We start from the raw sequence: 23,983 nt of genomic DNA on the forward strand, positions 1-23,983 counted from the left end.
GAATTATTTATTCGAAAATATCAGAAAATTTACTTCAAATTTATAAAAAAGTTTTCTCTACACATAAAATAAAATAGCGTAGATTTTTTAAGTGAATATAAAAAATTCAAATCCTCTTTAACATTTGATAAAGTCGGTAATTAATGGTTTGCGCCTTTCCAAATGGCATTGGATTGATATTATAGAACTTTACGCAAACATTTTTAAATATAGAGCAATTCCAGCCCAAAACAAGAATTTTATAGGTATATTTTTCTCGATCCTCTCCGGTTTCAATGAAACTTTGTAGACATGTTATCCTAGGCATTTATAAGCCATTTTTGTGTATATGGAGCCAGTTACACTCGATAATGACATTTGAGAAGGGCGTAAGTGTTTTAGTGGTGAAAAAATCAAACTTTCTCGTGTTCGGATTTTGAAAATTTTGACGTTTTTTTTTTTTAAAAAAAACAGTTTCAGTAAATTTGTTCTGCATTTTTTAGGTGAGTTGCGTCATCCTGCATTTTTCGTGAGTCTTTTTGTAACATCTTAGACTATTTTCACAAAAATTTTGATCGAAAAAAATCTTGGGCTCACCTTTAAATTTGACTTTTAAACTTAAAAATCAAAAATCGCATAAAAGTGCAGTGTTTTTTTCTTTCAGTGTATTTCTTTCGGAAAGCCCGTCAAATTTCCTACAAGTTTGTCTTTTACCACTTTTTGATTCGATGCCACGGCTATTACGAAATACAAAAATATTGAAAACATTTACGCCCTTCTCAAATGTCATTACCGAGTGTAACTGGCTCCATATACACAAAAATGGCTTATATATGCCTAGGATAACATGTCTACAAAGTTTCATTGAAATCGGAGAGGGTCGGGTACAACCGATTCAATATTTGAGATGGAATACTATACTGAAATTGCAATAAGTTAATGTTTTCAAACATCTTTACAGTTTTCATTCTTTTTTATAGTTGTTGACATTGAAACGTACATCTACAAATTTACTACTTCCTGAAACACTTTCCCAAACAAGGAAAGCCACCGTTTCAGGGTCATGTTTTTTTGCTTTGAAGACCTGTTCACAGTTTTTCTCAAACGCTGAAACTAGTCGCTAGTCGTCCCCAGTCCTCTGGTGGTACACATTACGCCTGGGCCTCCGCGATGAATGAAAGTTGCTCCTCGGAGGTGCCGGCACTTCAACCCCTTTTTGCCACATCTCGTTTTTGTTCCGTCACTTGACTTGCTGTGGACGAGCTTTAAAAAAATGATGTTTAAAAAAATAATTTTAATCTATGAAAACTCATAAACTTTAATTGTTTCGAGATTCTTTTTTTAATTATTTATGATTTTTTAAACCATTTTGAAATATTACTCCCTAACCTTACACTTGAAACCGCTAATCGCTCCAGCTCTTTCACTCTCTTTCCCTCCACTCTTGCGGACCTCTTCAGGCTGACACTTTGACGATTATGGCGGCACCTGAAGTGGTTTAGTGTCACACACACTCAAGGCAATGAAATGGACAATTCCGGGGGAATTAATATGGGTCGTCGTCGCCTGCTGCTGCGATGATGGGAACTCATCGCCCGTGTGGAGGTCATGGGCGCTCGCTGAGATTAGGGCCCTTTATGAGCACTCTTTGAAAAAAACTAATGGTCTCAAGCAGGCCGTGGAATGTCAAACGACCGATTAGGGTCGCACGGAATTCGATGTAGACCTCTTGTGAGATTGGTTGTTTCCGGTGAAGGTCTGCGTGAACCTAGTTTGTAAGAAGTGTCAACAAATGCTGATATAGTGCTATTTAATGCCATTTCATTGAAGACAATTGATTTTGGGTAATTTGGGTCACAAATCCTGAAATCACCGCTAACGATGATTGATTCATCGTGACCTGTCGCGATAAGCCGAGCTCGATTAAATCCGATAATCCGCGACGCAATCCGACAGCGCCAACGGCGCCCCCTAATCCAGCATTTTAGCACCCTCTGGTGCAGCGTTGCACGTGTCGTCAGATTTACGCCGCCTTGACAGCTCAAGTCAGTCGATACACTGTAATCCGCAAGCCTAGAGAGGAGAGTTAATCCGAGTGCTACTTTGTGCAACTGCATTAAGCGAGCCGATGATTTAGGGCTTTCAAGCTGTAAATCTTCGCTTTATCGGGCTGCCTGCGCGTTGATGAAATCCAGTGTCAACGCCTACTGGTCATCACTTGTTCCGTGTTCAAAAAGAGCAGTAAATTGGCACTATATCTTCATTTAAAGCAGTTTAAGTCCTAAATAAGCACTATCTTAGATTTGCGATTGCGTGCAAGTTGCGTACCGACTTCTTCGGGACGTTTACCAGATTACCGTGTTTACCCGCTGTCAACACCTCGCACCGCTTGCTACGTTGACACAGTGAGTCGACCCTTATCTACCGGATTGTAAACATTACCGCAGCTCTTCGCGGGGCCTACTACGATGGTGTAGCAATTGCCCAGATTACCCCCGAGGTAATTGAATGCACCGTTGGGTCGAGTTCGGTGACGGAAGTGACCCTGGACAACACACCGGGAAGAGTGCGCTGGACCACTTGACACTGATTTAGCGCGGTTCTAACGCGAGGTGGGTGGACCGTCGCTATGGCTGTCAAGCGGCGGCGTCACAGTGGCAATAAAAAGCGAAAGGTAGCCATTGTTTGGGGGGTAAGGTTGAGACCTGTAGAACTGTAGCCCAGACGGCGGCTAAAGTACGTCATTAAATGGAAATAAAAATTATAAATACATCAACTTGTGGTGGCTGCTTTGCAGCGGAACTGTCAAAACAAGGTCTAAGAAGCCATCGGGAGCCAAGATGATGAAAGAAAGGTGAGAATGAACTTCCAAAATCTTGTTTTGCTTTTGACGGGTTCTTACTGTACCAACCTTACAAATAACCTTGATCATTTTGACAGTTTTCTGAACCGCTTGATATCTCGCTGATTCCTTCTCCTTCCTTTCACTTCCTTAGTCGGTATGACTGAGTAGGGATGATCATCATCATCGCAGACTTCGCGGAACGAAGGCGGTCCAAAACTGGAACAATTAAGCCACATTCACCGCGTTCGCCACCTTGACTTAAGGAACTTTCAAGGCCACCGGGCTTATCTTGGGCACTCTTACAATTTTTTCCGAAGAAGTCTGAAGCGATCAGGGGGTTTTAAACTCGTTCCTCCTACTCCACTAATCTATTATGACAGCGAGGGGGGCGGTTCCTTCCACAACTCCGAACCAGGTCATAAAATGGGTGACTGTGAACAAAGTAGAGCAGTTGAAAATGAAGCCCGCGATTAAGATATTAATTCCATTAGCATTTCGGAGGTCGTTCGTGAAGGTGGTCGCTGCTGCCTAGAATCTACCCGCGTCGATCTAGGTTCCAGGTTGGTGGCGTAATGACTTCCCTGTGGAGGGTGTTTTTTTTTCGTTGCTCTCTGCTTTTTTCGCGGAAAAGTGATTGTTTGACGTTTGTCGGGTAGCGTGTGTAGTGGCGTGCCGTCATGGGACTGGGATTTGAAAACGGCGAGGGAGATTGGTCAATTAGATCAATTTTAATTTTAGAAGGAATATTAATTTGAGATCGCTGATAGCGTGCACGGGGAGGTTCCCGCGACGTTCAGTATCAAGACCAATGTAAGATTGGTTAAAATGATGTCAGTAGAAAATTTAAACTATAAAAAAGGTTACTTAAATATCTCGGAACTGGCTGAACGGATTTATGCCGGATTTGTTCCATTCTTTCTAATTTGGAGTCCCATAAGTCTCTATTGAAAATTATAAAGTTTGAGTAAATGTTTTGACATCAAATTCGAGTTCTGCGACTCCATTTTTGTCAAATTTGAATATTTGATTGCCTATTAAATTTCAAAATACATTTTTTCAATATTCCATCACCGCCATTTTGACCGCCATCTTGGGTTTAAAAATTCTTAACAACTTTAGAGTAGTTTAGGGATTATACTTAAGCTCGACTTTCAAAAATAAAAATATTTTTTTCGTGATTCAATTATCCGAAGATTCGATTATCCAAAGTGAATTGTTTCCAACACCTTCGGATAATCGAGTCTGGACTGTTATCATATTAAAAAAACTAATTGACTTTATACATTTTATTGCATTGATTTTATAGTTATAGCCACTATTTATTTTCGTTTTTTTTAATTTTCAAAATACTGCTTGAAAGAAAAGCAACTCTGAAAAAATATTTTTGAATGGCTGAGAAAATGTTGAAATAGTAGTTTATGCAACAAGTTGCAAAAAGAGGATTTTTTCAGCACGAGTTGTACATTTATCCAACGAGGTTCACCGAGTTGGATAAATACGAAGAGTGCTGAAAAAATCAAGTTTTGCAACGAGTTCCATACAACATTTTTTGCAATTCCAAAAAACACACACTGAGTGAAATTTTATGTCAAATTTTCATGTGTTTTGTCAATAAATCGTTTAAATCAAAATTTTTTTGAAAAGTGTTACTTTTCGAAACAAGTGCTGAAAAGTTCAACTTTTCAGCACCCATTTGAGTGCTGAAAAGTAGAACTTTTCAGCATTAATTTGAAAAGTGTTGCTATTTGATTCTGTTATTTTTGGTACAGAAAAGTAGGCTATTTCGTCGTTCAAGAATGGCAGGAAAAGTAAGTAGTTTCACGACGGAATTGCAAAAAAATATATTTTAAAAAGTTCAATCAAATTTGCTATGAAAAGAAATACCAGCTAAATTTTTGATACAGGGCACTGTTTTGAAGTTTTAATCACTTTTAGGTTTTATTTTTCGGAAATTTTTACACCCTTCATGTAAAAAAACTTCTTTTAGGAAAACCATGCCTGAAAGAAGAGTTTGAAAGCTGACATAATTTCCTACACATTCCTCTCTGAATTTGAAAATTGGACAGTTAGTTTGTGACATACAGCCTCGAAAATAATTCGAATCGATAAACATGGTTTTTTTCAAAAGTGTCTGGACTCAATCAAAAATATTTTAATTTTTTGTGGAATTCCAATGTACAGCACCGCAAAAAGTTTTTTTTGGCGAAAAAAAAATCTTTTCAATACTGGGCAGGTGTAAAATGCATTTGAAAACACTTTTTTCATTCAAATGTTAATGGCTTGTTATTTAAACAAATTTATGCACCTTGTACTAAGGCTTAAATGATGTCTTTTTGATCGATTTGGTGTCTTCGGCAAAGTTGTAGGTATGGAAAAGTACTACACTGAAAAAAAATATACAAGGTAAAAAAAAATTTTGGTGATTTTTTTAACACTTAAACTTGATTTGCCAAAACACACCATTTTTATTTTTTTTATATATTTTTCAGGGGACATTAAATGCCAACTTTTCAGAAATTTCCAGAATGTGCAAAAAATCTTTGACCGAGTTACATTTTTGAATCAAAAATGTTTTTTCACTAACATACTAACATTTCAAAAGGGTAAAACATTTTATATTACATCCTTTTGAAATGTTAGTCTTGATTTAAAAAAAAAAATATTGTTTTCGGAAAAATGAATACCTTAGAATGACTATAACTCGAAAACGGTGCACTTTATCAAAACTTCACTAAAGTTCTTTTTGATTGCAAATACGATTTAACATAGAAAAATGAAGTTGAAACATTTTTACGACCTATGTTTCGGTCAAAGATTTTTTGCACATTTTGGAAATTTCTGAAGAGTGTGAAATGTGAAAGGAAAATTAAAAATCATCGATTTTTTTACCGTGTATAATTTTTTTTTAGTGTAGTCCTTATCCATACCTACAACTTCGTCGAAGACACCAAATCGATCAAAATATTCCTTGAAAAGATACAGATTTTTGAATTTTCAAATATCATTTTTGTATGGAAAGCTGCCAAATTTGTATGGAAAATTATATGGACAAATTAATGATGCAAAATGGCTTCTTTGGGCATTCCAAAGGCACCAAAAAAGTTTCAGCCGGATTAAAAAATACAAAAATCAAAATTAACCTATTTCGTTGAGAATTGCTCATTTACAACTTTACCAAAGACACCAAATCAATCAGAAAATCCCATCTCATTTTTTTAAATAACCATTTTGCATGATCAGCCCGCAAAATTGTATGGAGACTTGTTTGGAAAAATTTATGATGCAAAGTTGCTTCTGTTGAAATTGGGAATTTATGAACAAACTTTCATGTAAACCGAAAAATTCAACTACTATTTTTCAAATATTTTTTTCAAAGTTCGCCGAATTTCTTATATTATCTAAAACATTGAAAAACGGCTCACAAAAGATCATTCTAAAAGCAAAACACAATAAATCCAATTTGAAACATCCAGCAAAGCAAAGCAATCGAACCAACAAACAAATCATTATCCTACCAGATTTCGTCTAATCATGCTGTTTACGGCCTGATATGAGCAATTCCACGAACACAAGCTTCCTTGTTATTTTTTTTCCTTCAAATTGACCACCCACATGGACCGTGGACCACCAAGTCAAGGCCAACTCTGTGTGTACTGCTGGAATTATGCACAGTGACGTAATTGCCAAAATGTTGAAAAAAAAAGAACACATAAAACTGTGGATAAAATTATTGTATTACAGGGTTGTAATTTTACATAAAACTTGTGTAAATTTACATACAAGTATAGCATTTAAAATCGCATTGCAATGATGTTAATCTCCGTTAAGAGTTAAAGACTTCTGTATTTAAAAAAAAACGTTTCATTAAAAAAAATATGGTACCATTAAATTTAAGAATGTAGCCAATTTTTTGTGGATAGATATGGAAACTTGTCAAAAAAAATTGTAAATTAACATCTTGTTTTGTGGAGTTTCACTGTTTTTTTTTTCATAAATTGACATAAAACAAACTGGTTATCTTCAACCATCACATTTTTTATCGAACAAAATATAACTTTTTTAACTGTTTGAAAAGTTTAAAGTTTTGAAAAATGTCGCATACGCCACTCTGCACTACTCAACTCATAATATGACGTTATCAGCACACCAATGTCATTATCAATTGTGCGTGTACCCACAATTGCACACCGCGTAAATGCGGTTCACACACCAACAAGTGTGAGCTTTTGTCGGCTTTCCACCCGCAATTGATAGTGTTTTCTTCTTGTTTGGTTATTTTTTTTTTTCACTCAACACCAACTTCCTCTTCAAACGAGCGGAACATGGTCCGTGGCAGCCGATTAATTGGCCACCGACGCCGCCAAGGTAATTATCGCGCTGAAAATTAACTGATAATGGAAATTACAGTAAACAGCCCCCGAACTCCTCAAATATTGGCGTACATTGGTGGGAAAGAGGCAAATAAGTCTTATCGCCGGCTGGTGGCTTTGGACGGAAAATCGGTGCCGTCCGAAATCCGAAAATGAATGACATAATGATGGTCATTTGTGGACACAAATATCGCTGACAGGCGCTGGGAACCTCTGATAGCAACGCGTTATCGGAAATGTTCGGCGATGTGATGTGAATGTGGGAGGTAATAACACGTTTTTGTGTGAGATAAGGGAGAGCTTTTCGATTATATAATTGATGGGGTATTTTGGGAATTTCAGAAAAAAAGTGACCTAGAAAAAATGATAAATTGAAGCGTTTGAAATTAATCATTGCAATCTCCGGCCAAAAAAATGGAAAAATAAATTCGGGATAAACAAAAAAAAACAAAATTCAGCTTAAGGTAATAAGATCCTAGGAAACAGAAAGAGCAATGAAATTTTCAGATCTGATAAATTTTCCTTTTTATCTAAAGTACGGCTATAAGCCTGCTCCAAAAACAACTTTTCATTTTAAAAAAAAACTTCGTAGGTCCACCTTAATGTATGTCTATTGACTCGAGTAACAATTGAAATTTTCAAGAGATAAATTTTTACTCAAGCTCAATTTCATAATTTTCATAATTTAAAAAGAGTTAAGAGTTTTTCAGTATAAAATGCCCTAATTTTCAAAAAATAACACATTTTTTGAAGGTATTTAAATTTTTAGTATTTCAAAAAATACAGTATTTTGTGAAAAATTTAGAATTTTACACGAAAACTCCATATAAAATTTTGTGAAAATTAGGTAATTTAAAAAAAATAAATTTTTGCTCAAATATATTTCATAATTTTCATAATTTAAATAGTGTAAAGAATTTTTCAGTATAAAATTCCCTAATTTTCAAAAAAATGCACTTTTTTTGAAGGTACTAAAATTTTCAGTATTTTAAAAAATACTTTTTTTAGAATTTTAACGAAAACTCCATGTAAAAATTTGTGAAAATTAAGTATTTTGAGCTAAAAACTCTTTTGCATTGAATTTTTAACAACATTTTTCGTATTGACACCCAGCTTGCAAATGAAGAAAATTTTAGAATGTTCGAAAAATACTTGTTAGAGGAAACTCTATTGAACAAAAGTTGAACCGCTTAATAGTTTTTATCATTTCAAATTTCAAACTTAACAAAATTAATATGTGGAATTGCATAAAATTTTCTTAGCTTTTCAGGTAAAAAGAAACATCAATTTCTTAAAAACGGTGCACTTGATCTAAAAATGTGTTAAATTACTTCTGATATTTTTAAATGTGTAAATATTTCGTTTTTTTCCCAAAAAATCACTTTTAAAAAAAAACTTATTTTGCGAATTCAAATTCAACTTATATCAGGTCTTTGCAAATCATATTGTCTCTAAAAATGAGGGGGCAATAAATTTACTAAAATTAAAATTTTCATTAAAAAAAACTTGTAAAATCCATTGTAAACTATTCAGAAAACATTGTTTAAGGCTTATTAATGTATTTTTATTGAAAGAAGACTTTTGAAGGTCTATACAAATTTTAAATTTTGGTGTCACAGATCGGCTAAAGATGTAAAAGATTAAGAAATTATTTTCATTTATGATTTAATATTTTGTCCAAAAAAGCTAATGCTAATGCTTATATTAATTGTTATTATGTAATTTTATTGGAGATCTTGAAATTTGAAATTGGGTTTTTTTTTTGTCATCTGAACCTAAATTTTCATGCAACATTGAACATTTCGAAAAAAAACTAAATTTTAAGACGCTAAATAGTTTTTTATATTTTCTAAAAAAAATTGTGAAGAAATGAAATTTTTCATTCTTTCTGATCTGTGCTTAAAAAGATTATAGGATTTGATGATTTGAAGTTTTTGATGATTTTGAGGAATTTATGATTTTAGCAACTAAGGTTTTCAAGAATTGTGGTTTGATGATTTCAAGCTTTGAAATTTTTTAGACTTTACTAAATATTTTGGGACCACAGATCTGTTGAAGACGTAAAAAAATAAGACATTATTTTCATAAATTCATTGATATTATGCAAATCTTTGATGATCAAATATAAAATTTAATTTATTTGTTCATTTTTCCAAAATAAAAATACAAAATTAAAATCTCGAAAAAAATGCAAAATATGAGTCTTTTTGAAGTTTTGAAGATTTATTTTTATTTTAGGAACTAAGGATTTCAAAATTTGATAATTCTTAGCTTTGAAAATTTTTAGATTTTTGAGATTTCATGATAGGTTTGCAAACATAAAACTTGATGATCATACTGCAACTTGTTTCATTATATTAGTTTATTTGCAAAAACCTTGCTGCAAAAAAGTGCACAGCTGCAAGCATTTGAACTAAATTTCTTAAATGATTCAACTAGTTTCTCTTCATCTTGAGCCGCTCAGCGTTTTCTTCGCTTCGTAATTTCTTTTATCTCCGGCTACCACGTCACACAAACACACTCACACACACACCGTGTCATGGCTTCGGCTTGGAATCCCAACTTAAGGTTCCAAAGCGCGGCGGCGAGTGACCCACATTCGTCTTCCCCTTAACCAGAGCCCCCAACCAAGCCACAAGATCGACGACGATTCCGAAGTGATCTCACATGGATGAAATCGTGCCGGCCGATCATTCCTTTCTTTCCTTTTCTATCTATCTCTCTCTTTCTCTTCTCTCTTAACCAATCACATAATCACAGTTATAACCGTGCAGCAGCAGCACACGTGTGCGGAAGAGAGAATGCGCGAGAAAAGGGCATGCAAACATGGTGGAGGAGGGTTTGAAAAGGGCTTGATTTTTTCAAAAATTACGAGTTTAACCTCTAAAAGAGTAAAAATCTTTAAATACTTGAAAAATGAGGACGAAAATCTGATTTAAAGAGTCGGTTACGTCACTCTGACAGCCCACTCGGGTCGGTTTCGCGCCATCGCACACATTAGTCACATATGCCATCATTAGATTGGTTTTGGTCGTTTGGAGCGCGAACGCGCACACGACGAGAGCCAGGTTCGTCGCCACCATCCGCCACGTTTCGCGCAAGTCTCCACGGCGCGCACTTTCGGGAAGCCTTTCTCCCGTAAGGTAGGGTAGGTGGGTCAGTTTTTGGTCAAGATTCAGAGGTTTTAACAGTTGAAACACAAATTTCCGTATTCTACCTATTTTCGTCCTAATGGACCAAACATAGGGCCACCTACCCTTAGAATCGTTTCTGTTGTGGTTATTTTCGTGCCTGGTCCGCGTGCGCGCTGCCACTCTGCTCCGAAACCCGTTAGGTTAGGTTCGGGAAAGGTCTTTTAAATTCCTGGCCCGTCGGCGGTCGGCTTCAACCTTCATTTTAAGTACCCTCTCAATAGCTGCTTTCAGGAAACTCTTGCGGTTTCGGGTTCTAACCATTGTTGTGTCCTCCTAGCGCGGGGAAACCCTTTCGGGATCGGTCAGTGCGCGCACTTAACCTAATTCGGCGGTCCAACCGGTTCCCGCGTGGTCGTCAAACTGGATCAAATGCATTTCTCGTAAAACTGCATCGATCGCCGTCGCCATGTTGGCAAATTTGTTCCAGTTTTTGTGAGGTTACAGAGTAGGCTTCGCGGAACAATGGAATCTGCGCGGCGCGCACACCCCTTAAATCAGCGGCAGGCCTCCGTTTATTGTTGAGATCTGGGTAGGCCTTGATACGGGCGGTGAAGTGTGTGACCAATCGAACTTTTTTGTATTGAACCGCGATGCGATGAAATAATCATCGCGCGAACGTGTGTGTGATTTTGAATAACATTTGGGGCGTTAAAGGTCAACACTGACAGCCGCGAGAATATATCGATCAAAATGGCGGGTTTTGTTTACGTTTGAGCGCAAAGCAATGGTATTGTTGACTGGGCGATGATTTATTTCCCTTGTGGAGTGTTTGAGCGTGCCCAATTTTGATTTGTTTGAAGAGTTATTTGGAATCACTGCGAAAAAGAGCGCTTTTGTTGACTTTTCAATCATTCATTGAGGCCAGCGATGGAATCATCGCAAAATTTCATTCTTCACTAGTGAACTTTTCTCGTTAAAAAAAGTGCCATGTGATGAAACTCATTCAAATTGAGGGGGGGGGGGGGGATTCAAAAAGGAGAGGTAGTCCGATTTTTTATGAAAATCGAGATTCTTGCCTGTTTTGATGGTACAAACAGCCCCACCAAACCAGAAAAAGTTGATTTCAATATTAAATATTTTGTGAACGATTGATTGGGTATTCCCCAAACAGAATTCATTGTTTTTGTTCTAAATTAAATACAGTAAAACCTCGCATAGTGCGCAGGCGTTACGCTTTGTATTTCTTCGATTACTCTTGAACTATATAATATTTTTACAATCTTTTTTAAACTATTTGTAGATTGGAACAAGACGAACAATATGCTTCAAAAAGATTGCAAAAATTTTATTCATTTATTGATAATTTAGTAACCTAAAATTGGAAAAATTTAAGGTAATGGTGCATGCCGGACATTTTTTTAAATTTTATTAGTGATTTTTTGTCAAATTGTACCATTTTTATGTTATAAAATTGTCTTCTCTTAAAATATTCAAAAACGTGACATTTTCGTCCGCCTTTTAAGGTATTTTTTTATCGAAAAAATGTAATTTTTAAAATATTGAAAGTCCATTTTTGAAAACAAAATTTTCAAGCTGGTGAAAAAATTCTCAACAATTTTCTTATCTACATTGTCGATCTAACCTTTGATAACTGAGAACTTTTATAAATAAAATGAAAATTAGGAAAAAAATAATTTACCTGATTGCAATCCAATGACCCCATATTTGTAGCTTAACTTTTTGTGAAATAAACATATCAAAAATTTAAAAAAAAATATCTTAAAGGGTAAAGATTTTCAAAATCGTGATTTTGTGTCAAAAAGCTAATTAAAAATAAATTTCGTGTAGGTAGGTACTGTTCTTTTTTCTGAAAAGTCCTAATAACAGCTTAAGATTTTGTTAAAGATCCCAAATCCATCAGAAAATCTCTTTTGAAGATTTTTTCGAAACTTTTCAAATAAGAAATTTTTATTTGACAAATCATAACTTGACCGAATTAAAAATTTCCATCATTTTCTATATCTAAAAAGTTGGCACTATTGGTCCAATATAAAAAAAATGAAAAAAATCTTGAGCGTTATGTTTGTCAAAATCGAAATTTTGTGACAAAAAGTGAAATACAGGATTTTTTCCGTGTGCTCATTTTTTCTGATAAGTCCTAATAATAACTTAACTTTGCCATATCTATTCCAAAGATAAAAAACCGATCAGAAATTCAATTTTGAAAATTTCTATAACACTTTTCAAAATTTAGTTTATTTTCTCAAAAAATCATAACTTGGCTGAATTTAAAACTTCCATTACGAACAATAGCTGAAAAGTTGGTCCTTGTTATCACAAATGAAAAGAGGGGTTTTAAAATAAAAAAAAACTAACTTAATCCACCTATGTGGTTGATGCCTTCCTCACTTTTTACCAAAAATGGGTATATGAGTGGTTTCATCATTTTTTTAGATCCAGAAAAAAAGAACACAATGTATAACTTATGTGGTCATAACTCGAGACAGGGTTGCCAGATCTTCAATGTTTTGGACTCATTGGAAAGGCCTTTCAATTACCTAACCAACGATGGGTCGGATGATGGATCCAGACATAGTTTACATACATTTAAGTGAGATCCGGCTTCAAAAAAGTACATAAATATCACTTAAGTGGTCATAACTCGAGACAGGGTTGCCAGATCTTCAATGTTTTGGACTCATTCGAAAGGCCTTTCAATTACCTAACCAACGATGGGTCGGATGATGGATCCAGACATAGTTTACATACATTTAAGTGAGATCCGGCTTCAAAAAAGTACATAAATATCACTTAAGTGGTCATAACTCGAGACAGGGTTGCCAGATCTTCAATGTCTTGGACTCATTGGAAAGGCCTTTCAATTACCTAACCAACGATGGGTCGGATGATGGATCCAGACACAGTTTACATACATTTAAGTGAGATCCGGCTTCAAAAAAGTAGTTCTGTAGTTCACTTAAGTGGTCATAACTCGAGACAGGGTTGCCAGATCTTCAATGTCTTGGACTCATTGGAAAGGCCTTTCAATTACCTTATCAACGATGGGTCGGATGATGGATTCGGACAACGTTTACATGCATATAATTGAGACCCGGTATTTGTGAAAACACATTTTTATGCATAACTTTTGAACTACTTATCGAAACTTCAAACAATTCAATAGCGATGTATGGAACCCTAAACCAAGTCGAATGCAACTGGTTCGATCAAAATCGGTTCAGCCAGTGCTGAGAAAACTCAGTGAGAATTTTGGTCACATACATACATACACACATATACACACACATACACACACACAGACATTTGTTCAGTTTTCGAATCTGAGTAGATATGTATACATGAAGGTGGGTCTTCGAGCTTTTAATAAAAAGTTCATTTTAAGAGCAGGATTATAGCCTTACCTCATTGAGGAAGGCAAAAATCCGTGTATTCATTATTATTCTGAATAGTCCTAATCATAATCTAAATCATTGCCGAAGATACCAAATCGATCAGAAAATCACTTTTTAAGATACAGATTTTGGAACGCCAATTAAACAAATTAACTACCCGAGCAGACGGTAATAACGCGGGAATAACATTTATTGATATTGAAAAATACTAGGCCAATAACATTTTATGTTATTTATAACAAGATTTGTTATTTGCCGTTATGATTATTTTGTTATTGGATTGTTGTTGTTATTTTTCAAGAAGAATCCATAACACTTTCTGTTATTTTAACAGTATTTGTTATTGAAATAGCATGAATTTAGTTATTACCGTCTGTTCGGGTAAACTCAACTAAAAATCCATGAAAGAAGTTAAAAAAATACATTGCAGATTTGCGTTCCTAAAAGATATCAATGATGTTCATTTTTGATCACTTTTCTTTGAAAATTAATTCGGAAATTGAAACCTTACGAAATCATCAGCACGTATTTAAGTTATTAAAATGCAGCCCTGTTCTTAAGCATTTAATTGAGTTTAGTTTTAAGTTTTGTTTTGGATAATAATAATTGATTTTTTATGAATAATTGTAATTTTTTAAAAGCTATTATAAAATTACATATGAGTGAGTCCCTTTCAAGCAGACGTGGCTCGTTGAAAAGAATGCTCTCATTTTAATTACCTCAAGCACGTTCATGTACCTAACATTTCTAATCACATCAACTTTCTCCTTTTTACGCAACTTCCACACATGTTCTACCCACAGCCAACCAGCTCCATTTATTCTTATCTCGTGCTGTCTAAAATACAAGGAAACCATTACCCTTGTTGTCCCTTTGAACAATACCGATTTTTCCGAGCCCCATCAAGCTTCACCAACCAGGGCAGAACATGCTTCCAGGCTGCTCGCTCCACAAACTGTGTGGTGTGACAGTGTCACAACAAAAACGCACAAGCACAGCTATAAAACCAAATTAACCTATTTCTTTTTATTTTTATCTTTATTTCCATTTCTTGCTTCGGCTTCTTACAACAACAACAACAACAAAAACAACTAAAATACACCAAAACAACCTTCAAACGACACTCGCTCGCTCACCACCACCACCATCGCGGCACAAAATGTCACCTGTTTCACTACGACAACCTTGCCCTCCCGTGTCAACCTTCTCGGGCTGTCATCGCGCCTTGCGCTCTTCGCTGGACCTGTTCGTTGGATATCAAATTTCAACGCCTGCTACGACGATCACCTCTATGGCTGCTGCCTTAAAAATTTCGACTCTTTTTCTGTGTCTTTTTTGATAATTATCAACCCTCAACGACCAACCAACCAAAAAAAAGGTGGCCTTTTGGTTCAGGGTAAGCCGAGCTTTTTGTTTTGCGCGCTCTCTGTTCTTGAGAGAATCCCGCTTGCTGCACGTGCTAGAAGTCTTGCTTGTTTTTGCTGTCATTCTCGGAACTTGTACCATTGACATTGTGTATCGTCGCGCGCTGTACAAGACATGTTTTACAAATTTTCCCATAGAGTGTCCCCCCCCTTCTGCCCAAGTTCACTAGACCGGATAAATAGTGCTACGACAATGTCAGCCCATTTTGCATGATTTACCGTCATTTTATGCGGCCCAGAGAGTGGAGAAATAAAAACATCCACTCCGGACCGGACCATCAATGACGCCGACCACGGCATGCATTCATTTCCATAGACAAGTGGACTTTACTAGGTTATGTAGCGATTCCCAGCACTGAATCTTTTATGGCTTATTTTTTAACTAAGCTATTTGCCACGGAGTGGCGCTAGTGTTGCTGTTTTGACAGTTCGCCTACTGTTTACAGATTCGAGTCCAAGTATCCACTCCACTTGTCTCTGACGCTCCCCACACTGGAATTCCACTGAACCGAACCATTTTCCCATAGAGTGTGTTTTTGGAGTGGTCAATTCACCGGGAATGGCCACCGGATGCATTCAATCAGTGTTGGACCCCGTAGTTCACCCGCCCTCATCAGTGTTCCTCCCCCCTCGGCACAAATTAGTTAGTATGGATGAGCTAAAACTATTCAAGTGTGTTGGGTAGGGAGGGATAACTACTCTTCAACCAGACGGGGGAGAAAAAATCTCATCTCGAGGTCGCGAGTGGATAGGGTTGGTGGCCGCGCACTAATTGACCTGGGAATGTGTGCACTCACGATCTCGTATGGTGGAGAAGGAAAAAAGACACTGAGCACTTAAGATGGCCACTAGCACGTCATGGATGCTAAACGTAAAAATGTAAGGCAATTTATGTTTTAATTTATATATAAAAAATGAGACTGTCAATTTCAAGTTTGATTGTTCATATGCAACTTTACGTAATGCCAATGTCAAATTACCATTTCTGGGATTTTTCGAACAAAGTGACTCCTTTTGTTATTTTGTTTTATAAAAAATAAACAGAGGTTTATTCTGAAAATTCAGAAATAAAATTAAGAAATTCCAAATAGTTCCCTTTATAAAAGACGATCTTAAAAATGCCCCATTGCAGACAGTTTTGACAATTAAGACTGGTGGGACAGGCATGCGCTTATGGAAACTTTAACTGAATAAAAACTTAAAAGCATTTTTCTAACTTGATTTAAATGGAATTATGGAAATAGTTTAAATCATGTGATTTTGAATACTTAAGGTCACTCTTTTATTTGGCCTTATTGACTCGTTTTTAAAACATTTTGTGTTAAATTTTTCTTTATTTCTCCTTTTAAAAAAATCCCAAGTTTTTTTCAGCGTTTTGGCTGTAGTGGCGCAATAAAAAGAAAAAAACCCGCAATGTTTTTAGATATTTGGAAAGATAATTGATTTTCCAACATAGAAATGTCATGTAGAATTAACAATATTGTACCTTTGCTTCCCCTGAAATGAAAATGTGGCGTGACGACTCTTCACTGACGAGACAACATCGTAAATCTGGACATTCAAAAGCACACTAATAAAATCTCTACAGTTTTGTTTTTTAATCTTTTGCTCTAATTACTACACAGAAAAAAATAATGTAAATTTGGAAGCTTTAATTTTGGAAGGTTGAATATTACCTCTTTTATGATGTAATTTTACCTCAATTTAGACTGAAAAAGTGACATTACAACAGAAAAGCGGTAAAATTACACCTTTCCAGAGGTAAAATTAAACCTTTTTTCTGACATAAAAGATGTACTCCTTTCCAGATGTAATTTTACCATGATTTTTTTTTTCTGTGTAATTAAAAAATTAATCTTTTGCTTCTTGAACTGAACGATTTTGTTGAAATTTGAGTGTTTGCCAGCCATTCCTATGCGTGACGGTACAAAGAAAGGTGTTTGAGGTAAAAAAAAACGCAGTAAAAGAACATTACAATTATTGAATTATAATAGAAATGAAATCTTCCATTTAAAAAAAATATATTAATAATTGAAAATGTGAATTTTCGCTAAGAATTGGTCATTTTTTATTTTGAAATTTGGCTGAAAGGGCTGGATTTTTGAGATTTATTTGTTGCTTTTTCATTTTTCTAATAAATTTGTAATTAATTTTATTCATTTCAAAAAAAAATCTTAGATTGGGTCAAACTAATGTGAATTATAAATAGAGTAACATGTACAATTTTGGAAAAAAAACTTGAATAAATTTCAAAATTATACTATACATCTAATAAACTACAGTAAATCATAAAAATGCAAATTCTGATGAAAAAAACTTAACAAATATGTAGAACTTTTTCAAGTGGTTTTATTCTTCAATATTGTGCTTTTCGATAAGCACTTGTGAAGCCACAACATTTTTTTTATTTTTATTTTCCTCGGCCGTGGTCAAAATCAAGAAAAAAACAAAAAGATTTTCGAAACTGTTAATCAAAAAGCAGGTACTATGTAATATAAAAAAGTCCTCAGGTTTTACCTCTTTTACTGATCCGTGGTCAGATTTTTTGTTGTTTAAAGTTTAGAAGTGTCCGGTTTTATTATAATTAAAAATAGGTTTTAAAATGTTTTGTAATAATTAAAAATCAACTTTTCGATTTTTAAATAAATAACTATACTTTTTTAATAATATTTTTTTCCATCAGATTTGTTGAAAAAAATATATACAACAAGTGTTTACAAAAACTGGATTGACATAACCCCTTTAAAAATGGCAGAGCATTTCTTGACTCATAATATAACGTTTTATGTCTTTTTTTATTTTTTGAGTAAACATAATTTTATTATTCCTTTTTGTATGAAGGCCGATCAAAAAAAATAAGAACAACAAAGGCTTAAAAAAATGCCCTGGAAAAAAATTCACTTATGTACTATTGTTAAGTTTTGATCTTTATGCATCTTTTCCAAAATTGACAAAAAATGTTTGACCAAGTTTTTTTTTAAATAATAGTGATATTTCCAAAACAAACTAGAAAAGACCTACTCATTTATTGACTTAATTTTTAAAGTGCATCGTTTTTAAATTCTGGAGTTTTTTTTAAAAGGTCCAATAAACTAAATTTTCTGTTTTTGCTTTTTGGGTGTTTTTGATTTTTGATTTTTTTTTCAATATTCATAACATAGTCAAAGATTAATGGCCCATTCTGAAATTTTCTAAAAAGTTGAAGACAAAAATAAAAAAAAAATTTAAAATAAATATTTAGTGACAAAAAGTAATTTAAAAAAAATTGGCATTTTTTCCATGCATCATATTTATCTATATCTACTTGCTGTAGACACCAAATTGATGAAAATAAATATTTTAAAAATACAGATTATTGAATTTTTACATGCCATTTTTGTGTGGACACAGCTGGCAAATTTGTATGGAAAAAAATATGGACAAACTAATTAGGCATATTGTAATCTTTGAGCACACCGAAGACAGCCAAAAGTTTCAGTCAGATTCAAAAAACAGCACTTTAAATTTAAAAAAGTCGTTAAAAATTGCTGTATGCTTCATAATTCAATACAATTCGGCTTTTATAAAATCATAAAAAAAATTTAGAGAACATATTCAAGAACAGTTTCAATACAAAAATAAAGTGTACTCTACTATAGTTTAAATATTTTAACACCCCGGGCAGACGGTAATAACAAAATTCATGCCATTTCAATAACAAATACTGTTAAAATAACAGAGAGTGTTATGGAATCTCGTGGCGCAGGGGTAGCGGCTTCGGCTGCCGATCCCGATGATGCTATGAGACGCGGGTTCGATTCCCGCCTTATCCACTGAGCTTCTATCGGATGGTGAAGTAAAACGTCGGTCCCGGTTTCTCCTGTCTCGTCAGAGGCGCTGGAGCAGAAATCCCACGTTAGAGGAAGGCCATGCCCCGGGGGGCGTAGTGCCAATAGTTTCGTTTTCGTTTTCGTTATGGAATCTTCTTGAAAAATCCATTTTTGCATAAAGGTTTAATAACAGTTAATGTTATCATAACAAAATTTGTTATTGGTCTGACATTGGAGGAAAGCCAAAACAACTTTGGAATAACATTTTTTGGTTATGAAAGAATACCTCGAACTGTTATTGGGATGATCGGATTAGTTGTTAAAATAACAAAAACGTTACTTAATCCACCGGAAGGTGGTTGCTGCCTTCCTCCTAAAAGCCTTGCAACCACACACTACGAAAGCTTTGGCTAACGCTTACTTAGTAAAGACACTATACATCTGAGTGCTGCCATCTAGGTATGATAAATTTAATGAACCATTTGAAAGCACTGCAGTGTTTGTGTGCGTGCACTGAGCGTAAAGTTCCGACAGCTATCCGCCGGAGCTTTCAAATCATTTTTTTTTTTTTTTTTTTTTATTCACGAACTTATTTTTATTAGGTCCTTTTAGGTGCTGAGACCAAGTTAGGACCGGGAATCTACATTTTGAAGTTAAATCTAAAAATAATTAAACATCAAACAAAATAACTGTGGACAACGCCGAGTTCACTGCGAGGTTCTTGGCGACTTCCTTGAAGAAAGGTATCAACGGCTCGAGAAGCAGTCTGGTTGGTTCACTCAAAACCGTCAGAACCATTTCCAAAATTTTGGAAAACGGTATTCGGTGGTCTTCAGGCTGCCCATTCTGCCTCGAAACAGCAGGCCCTGGCTTGGTGGTTGAGACTGAAGGAAACATACGGTTGAACGCTGCCGCTCCCGGTTGTGGCAGACGAGTTTCTGTTGGTGGATTTCCGGTCTTCGCACTCTGTGTTTTGCCGGATTTCTTCTTGATTTTCCTTTTTCGCTTTGGGCCTCCTCCTAGTGTAGAATAGACGAGTTCTTCTTCGGTGGCTTCCTCCTCCGATTGTGGGTCTTCTTCCGCAAGGACGGCGTAGTGGTTCTCGACTTTGCTGGTCTTCACGATCTCTGCAAAAGACCGCTTGGATCGCTTACTTATCTCCTGCTTCAACTTGTCCGACCGCTCCTGGTACTTCGGACAGCACCGAGTTTCGTGCACTGCTCCTCCACAAATCAAGCACTTAGTTGGCACTGCTTTGCACTGGTCAGTCTGGTGATTTTCTCCGCACTTGCCGCAAATCGTCTTGTTGTTGCAAAAAGCCTTGGTGTGCCCCAGCTTTTGGCAGTTGCTGCAGCTCATAACTTTCGGGTAATACAAGCGTACTGGCAGGCGGAGCACGTTGCCAATTTCCAGATAGTCGGGCAGTGCAGTGCCAGCAAAAGTTACTCGGTACGAGTTCGTTGGAACGAACTTTTTGTTCTCCCCCTCGCCATCAGAATTGCCCATCTGCCTCACCTCAATGACCTGGACCGTCGGAAGGTTCTTTCTTTTGAAGAGGCCAACTCCCTTCAACACTTGTTGCACCGTAAGATGATCTTCACTGACCACACCGTCGATCTCCACCGAACGCGCTGGGATCCAAACTCGGTATTCGACGCAGAATTTCGGGTCACAAACAATTCCGTTCGCCTCCTTCGCGTTGTCGAGAGCAACTCGTAGCTTGTTCCGGTGGAGCTTCGTCACTTCTGTCACGCCCGAGTAGTGCTTTTCCAAGTCCGCCGCAATCCGCATCACGTTCAGGGGCTTGGACTTCGGCCGGAAGAAAACGACCCACTGTCCTCCTGGATGGTCATGGTACTTGCGAACGCGCGGGGTTGGTTGACCCGGTTCCGAAGACTTCTGCACCTTCTTGTCCGTTGCCGGCTGCTTCTCCGCCTGAAACCCGTCCGGTTTCTCCCACACACTCTCCTTGGTAACGCTGTTCCAGTAAAACAACTTCCCCTCCTTGGTCCTTTGTTCCGTCCACTCACTTTCCGCCTTCGCGGCCGCCGCCATGGCCGTCGGCGAAGGAAAACAAATCACCGTCAGAAAACGCGCGCGAAATGAGCTTTCAAATCATGTAAATAACGACCCTTTTTAGTATCAACCAAAACAGTTTTTCGAACATATCTTTTAAAGTACTGCACCAAGCCGGATGAAATTTAAAAAAGACTTAAAGAACCTGAAGGCAAATCCAAAAACATAGATCCGGACAAAATCGGTCGAGCCAGTTCCGAGAAAAGTGAGTGAGAAAAAAAATTCTACGTCCATCCACACGCACAGACATTTGCTCAGAATTTGATTCTGAGTCGATATGTATACGTAAAGGTATATCTGGGAGGCTTATTTAAAAAGTTCAATTTTTGAGTGATTTTATAGCCTTGCCTCAGTGAGGAAGGCAAAAATAATAGCAAAAATTTGTTCGAAAAATAACTAAAAATGTTATTAGTCTGTTATTACAATAACGATCCAATAACAAAAAAAATCATAACGGGGAATAACAAATCATGTTATGAATAACATAAAATGTTATTGACCTAGTATTTTCAAATATCAAAAAATGTTATTCCCAAGTTATTTCCGTCTGCTCGGGGTACAACTTATGTCCAAACAGATATAAAATCATATTATTGTTATTATTTATCATGCTTTTATTTAAATGAATAATATTATTTGAACAATTATTTAAAATGGTATCTTCAAATGTTTTTGCAAAGGAGCCATTCTCTACGAAATCGGTCTTTTTTCTTCAATTTTAATTTTTGTATTTTTTAATCCGACTGAAACTTTTTTGGTGCCTTCCGTATGCCCAAAGAAGCCATTTTGCATCATTAGTTTGTCCATATAATTTTCCATACAAATTTGGCAGCTGTCAATACAAAAATGATGTATGAAAATTCAAAAATCTGTATCTTTTGAAGGAATTTTTTGATCGATTTGGTGTCTTCGGCAAAGTTGTATGTATGGATACGGACTACACTGGAAAAAAGAATACACGGTAAAAAAAATTTGGTGTTTTTTTTATTTAACTTTTTATCACTAAAACTTGATTTACAAAAAACACTATTTTATTTTTTGATATGTTTTAGAGGACATAAAATGCCAACTTTTCAGAAATTTCCAGGTTGTGCAAAAAATCATTGACCGAGTTATGAATTTTTTAATCAATACTGATTTTTTCAAAAAATCGAAATTTTGGTCGTAAAAATTTTTCAACTTAATTTTTCGATGTAAAATCAAATTTGCAATAAAAAAGTACTTTAGTGAAATTTTGATAAAGTGCACCGTTTTCAAGTTATCCCGGGCAGACGGTAATAACAAAATTAATAATATTTCAATAACAAATCCTGTTAAAATAACAAAAAGTGTTATTATTTTATCCTGAAGTTCAACTTCAAGAAGAAAAAATAATAACAGTTTCTGATAAAATAACAAAATTTGGTATTGAAGTGATATTATATTGAAAATGTTTAATAACACGCTAATAAGAGGAAATGTTATACATTTCAAAAACTCTCCTAATAACAAAATTTGGTATTCGTTCGGTATACTGACTTAGAAATAAAATTTCTATAAATCGCACAAATGGAAAAGTTTCTATGTGTCCATAACACAATCGGTTATTATTTTTTCTTTTGTTAAATATGTTTAAATCTTTGGGATAATTTTGTCTAATTTCGTCGGGGTCATTATTTTGGCCATGAAATGCGGTCCTTAAGCTAAAATTATTCTAAAAAGTTGAAATTTTGAAAGATGATTTTTTTAATTATTTGATATACCCCCTAAGGGACTTTGCTAAAATTGGCTAGAACTATGGGATAATTTTGACCAATTTCGTCAGGGTCATTATTTTGGCCATGAAATGGGGTCCTTAAGCTAAAATTATTCTAAAAAGTTGAAATTTTGAAAGATGATTTTTTTAAATTATTTGATATACCCCCTAAGGGACTTTGCTAAAATTGGCTAGAACTATGGGATAATTTTGACCAATTTCGTCGGGGTCATTATTTTGGCCATGAAATGGGGTCCTTAAGCTAAAATTATTCTAAAAAGTTGAAATTTTGAAAGATGATTTTTTAAATTATTTGATATACCCCCTAAGGGACTTTGCTAAAATTGGCTAGAACTATGGGATAATTTTGACCAATTTCGTCGGGGTCATTATTTTGGCCATGAAATGGGGTCCTTAAGCTAAAATTATTCTAAAAAGTTGAAATTTTGAAAGATGATTTTTTAAATTATTTGATATACCCCCTAAGGGACTTTGCTAAAATTGGCTAGAACTATGGGATAATTTTGACCAATTTCGTCGGGGTCATTATTTTGGCCATGAAATGGGGTCCTTAAGCTAAAATTATTCTAAAAAGTTGAAATTTTGAAAGATGATTTTTTAAATTATTTGATATACCCCCTAAGGGACTTTGCTTAAATTGGCTAGAACTATGGGATAATTTTGACCAATTTCGTCGGGGTCATTATTTTGGCCATGAAATGGGGTCCTTAAGCTAAAATTATTCTAAAAAGTTGAAATTTTGAAAGATGATTTTTTAAATTATTTGATATACCCCCTAAGGGACTTTGCTAAAATTGGCTAGAACTATGGGATAATTTTGACCAATTTCGTCGGGGTCATTATTTTGGCCATGAAATGGGGTCCTTAAGCTAAAATTATTCTAAAAAGTTGAAATTTTGAAAGATGATTTTTTAAATTATTTGATATACCCCCTAAGGGACTTTGCTTAAATTGGCTAGAACTATGGGATAATTTTGACCAATTTCGTCGGGGTCATTATTTTGGCCATGAAATGGGGTCCTTAAGCTAAAATTATTCTAAAAAGTTGAAATTTTGAAAGATGATTTTTTTAATTATTTGATATACCCCCTAAGGGACTTTGCTAAAATTGGCTAGAACTATGGGATAATTTTGACCAATTTCGTCAGGGTCATTATTTTGGCCATGAAATGGGGTC

The 23,983-nt window shown here is 35.3% G+C and overlaps 2 protein-coding genes across 3 annotated transcripts in view; one reads left to right on the forward strand and one right to left on the reverse strand.

Moving 5' to 3' along the window:
* Positions 1 to 23,983, forward strand: part of LOC120426615 (protein shank-like) — a 216,040-nt gene that overhangs the window by 93,146 nt on the left and 98,911 nt on the right. Inside the window, exon 4 of one of the 2 annotated variants that reach the window (XM_052707598.1) lies at positions 15,120 to 15,137. The exons of the other annotated variant lie outside the window; for it this stretch is intronic. Within the exon in view, the coding sequence (XP_052563558.1) occupies positions 15,120 to 15,137 (18 nt within the window). The remainder of the gene's footprint in view (positions 1 to 15,119; positions 15,138 to 23,983) is intronic. 2 annotated transcript variants of the gene reach the window in all.
* Positions 19,551 to 21,058, reverse strand: LOC120426623 (uncharacterized). The gene is made up of 2 exons (XM_039591416.1): positions 20,935 to 21,058; positions 19,551 to 20,879 (listed from the first exon to the last, which is right to left on the reverse strand). The coding sequence occupies exon 2, from the start codon at positions 20,763 to 20,765 to the stop codon at positions 19,644 to 19,646; it is 1,122 nt and encodes a 373-aa protein (XP_039447350.1). The 5' UTR covers positions 20,766 to 20,879; positions 20,935 to 21,058; the 3' UTR covers positions 19,551 to 19,643.

The sequence above is a fragment of the Culex pipiens genome, chromosome 2, assembly GCF_016801865.2.
Source record: "Culex pipiens pallens isolate TS chromosome 2, TS_CPP_V2, whole genome shotgun sequence".
Lineage (NCBI taxonomy): Eukaryota > Metazoa > Arthropoda > Insecta > Diptera > Culicidae > Culex > Culex pipiens.

Excerpts from the sequence above, each read along its gene's own strand:
- LOC120426623 (XM_039591416.1), bottom strand. The coding sequence starts at position 20,765 with ATGCGGATTGCGGCGGACTTGGAAAAGCACTACTCGGGCGTGACAGAA.